General features: G+C 39.4%; 1 protein-coding gene across 1 annotated transcript; it reads right to left on the bottom strand.

Moving 5' to 3' along the window:
* Positions 1-867: 867 nt before the first annotated feature.
* On the bottom strand, positions 868-1,664 carry LOC307066619 (small ribosomal subunit protein eS4-like; the record flags this gene model as incomplete). Its single annotated transcript, XM_079723833.1, has 1 exon — positions 868-1,664. The coding sequence occupies one exon, from the start codon at positions 1,662-1,664 to the stop codon at positions 873-875; it is 792 nt and encodes a 263-aa protein (XP_079579959.1). The 3' UTR covers positions 868-872.
* Positions 1,665-2,331: the final 667 nt, after the last annotated feature.

Here is a 2,331-nt window from a genome sequence, read left to right as displayed (position 1 = left end):
AGCCCCCATGCCTCAATGAAGATCCTGCATGCTGCAACTAAGACCTGACACAGCCAAAAACAAAACAAAAAAACCCATATATGCACATAACCCAGTAACCCAAGTGTCCAGCACTAGATGAATGAATAAACAAAATGTGGCAGATACATAGAATGTAATATTATTCCGACTTTAAAATGAAGGAAATTCTGACACCTGCAACAATATGGATAAACTTAAAGACAAAATGTCAAAATATATGAAGCAAAATTAAAGGGAGAAATAGATAATTCAACAATAATACTTGGGGATATCAACAGTTCACTTTCAATAATGGATAAAACTGGGCAGAAGACCATCAAGGAAACAGAGGATTTAAACAACATAACCAACTAGACTTAACAGACATATATAGAATCTAAACTCCAACCAATAAGAGCAAAATACACATTTTCCTCAAGTATATATGCAATTTTTGCTAGGATAAACCATATTTTAGGCTAGAAAACAAGTCTCAATAAATTTAAAAGGATTTAAATCATACAAAGAATATTCTCGTCATAATGGAATTTAAGTTAGAAATGAATAACAGAAGGAAATGTGGGGAATTGACAAATATGTGGAAATTAAACAATAGTCTTAAACAACCAATGGGTCAAAGAAGAAATCACAAGAAAAATGAGAAAATACTTTGAAATAAATGAAAATGTAAACCCAACACAACAAAACTGGGAAGCAGCTAAAGCACCATAAAGAAGGAAACTTACAGCTGGTAAATGCTCATGTAAAAAAAGAATAAAAACCATATGATCCAGCAATTTCACTTTTTTTAAAAATGTGGTATCTTTAATTAAGTACAAAGACTTTTCCAATCATGTCACCTAGAGATCATTTTATCCACTGCTCTGTTTGGCCACCAGTCTCTTGTCTCTCTCCTCAGCAGTGATAAGGTGGATACCCTTTCCATGGGGAAGAGAGATCCATGGTTTGTTGCCTTTGCCAATAACGAAAACTTTGCAGAGCCGGGTGGCAAAGCTGTTGCCATTGGCGTCTTTCACATGAATTACATCAGAAGAACCAGGATGTCTCTCTTGGTTAGTGATCACACCAATTCTTCCCAGGTTAGCACCTCCAGTCACCATGCACAGGTTACCAGTGTCAAATCTGATGAAGTCAGTAATCTTGCCAGTCTCCAAATCAATTTGAATGGTGTCATTCACCTTGATGAGGGGATCAGTGTAGCAGATGGTGCAAGTATCATGGGGCACCAGATGAGGGATTCCTTTTGTCCCCACAAAGATCTTTCTCACTTTGCACAACTTATACTTGGCCTCCTTAGGTGTAATATGATGAATAGCAAAGCGACCCTTGGTGTCACAGATCAGAGGAAAATTCTCTCCAGTCTTGTCAATGCTGATGACATCCATAAAATCAGTGGGGTAGGTTATATCAGTGCAGACCTTGCCATCAATCTTAATAAAACACTGCATGCATATCTTCTTTACTTCATCTCCCGTTAGGGCATACTTAAGTCTGTTCCTTAGGAAAATGATTAGGGGGAGACATTCCCTCAGCCTGTGGGGACTCGTAGATGGATGAGGAGCAAACACACCAATCAGTTTATCCAGCATCCAATGCTTTGGAGCTGATATGCGCTTCAGGTGCTTCTTGGGACCATGAGCCATGGCTATGCTAGGCACGAAAAGAGCCAGCAATTTCACTTCTGAGTGAAATTATAAGTGATGGTTAGGCCACTTATTTATTTAGGAAATGTTTTCAACAAATAACACTTTTAAAAAATTAATTTTATTATTATTTTTTTGGCTGCATTGCGTCTTCATTGCTGTGCACAGGCTTCCTCTAGTTGCGGCGAGTGGGGCCTACTCTTTGTTGTGGTGTGTGGGCTTCTCATTGTGGTGGCTTCCCTTGTTACAGAGCACAACAGGCTGTAGGTGCGCAGGCTTCAGTAGTTGTGGCACGGGGGCTCAGTAGTCGTGGCTCGTGGGCTCTAGAGCACAGGCTCAGTAGTTGTGGCACACAGGCTTAGTTGCTCTGTGGCATGTGGGATCTTCCCAGACCAGGGCTCGAACCTGTGTCCCCTGCATTGGCAGGCGGGTTCTTAACCACTGCACCACCAGGGTAGCCCAGGTCATTTATATTTAATGTAACTAATTACATGTTAGGATTTAAAGTCTGACATTTTATCGTTTGTTTTCTGTTTGTACCCTTTGTTTTTTGTGCCTCGGTTTCCCTGTGTTGTCTATGGATTATTTGAACATTTTCTTTGGACTTGTATCTTTTGAGTATATCCCTTCGTGTAATTTCTAATTATATATATATAGGATATTATAT

The sequence above is a fragment of the Hyperoodon ampullatus genome (assembly GCF_949752795.1).
Source record: "Hyperoodon ampullatus genome assembly, chromosome: 18".
NCBI classification, from domain to species: domain Eukaryota; kingdom Metazoa; phylum Chordata; class Mammalia; order Artiodactyla; family Ziphiidae; genus Hyperoodon; species Hyperoodon ampullatus.
The sequence above is the reverse complement of the archived record's forward strand: the minus strand, read 5'-3'. Positions and strand labels throughout refer to the sequence as shown.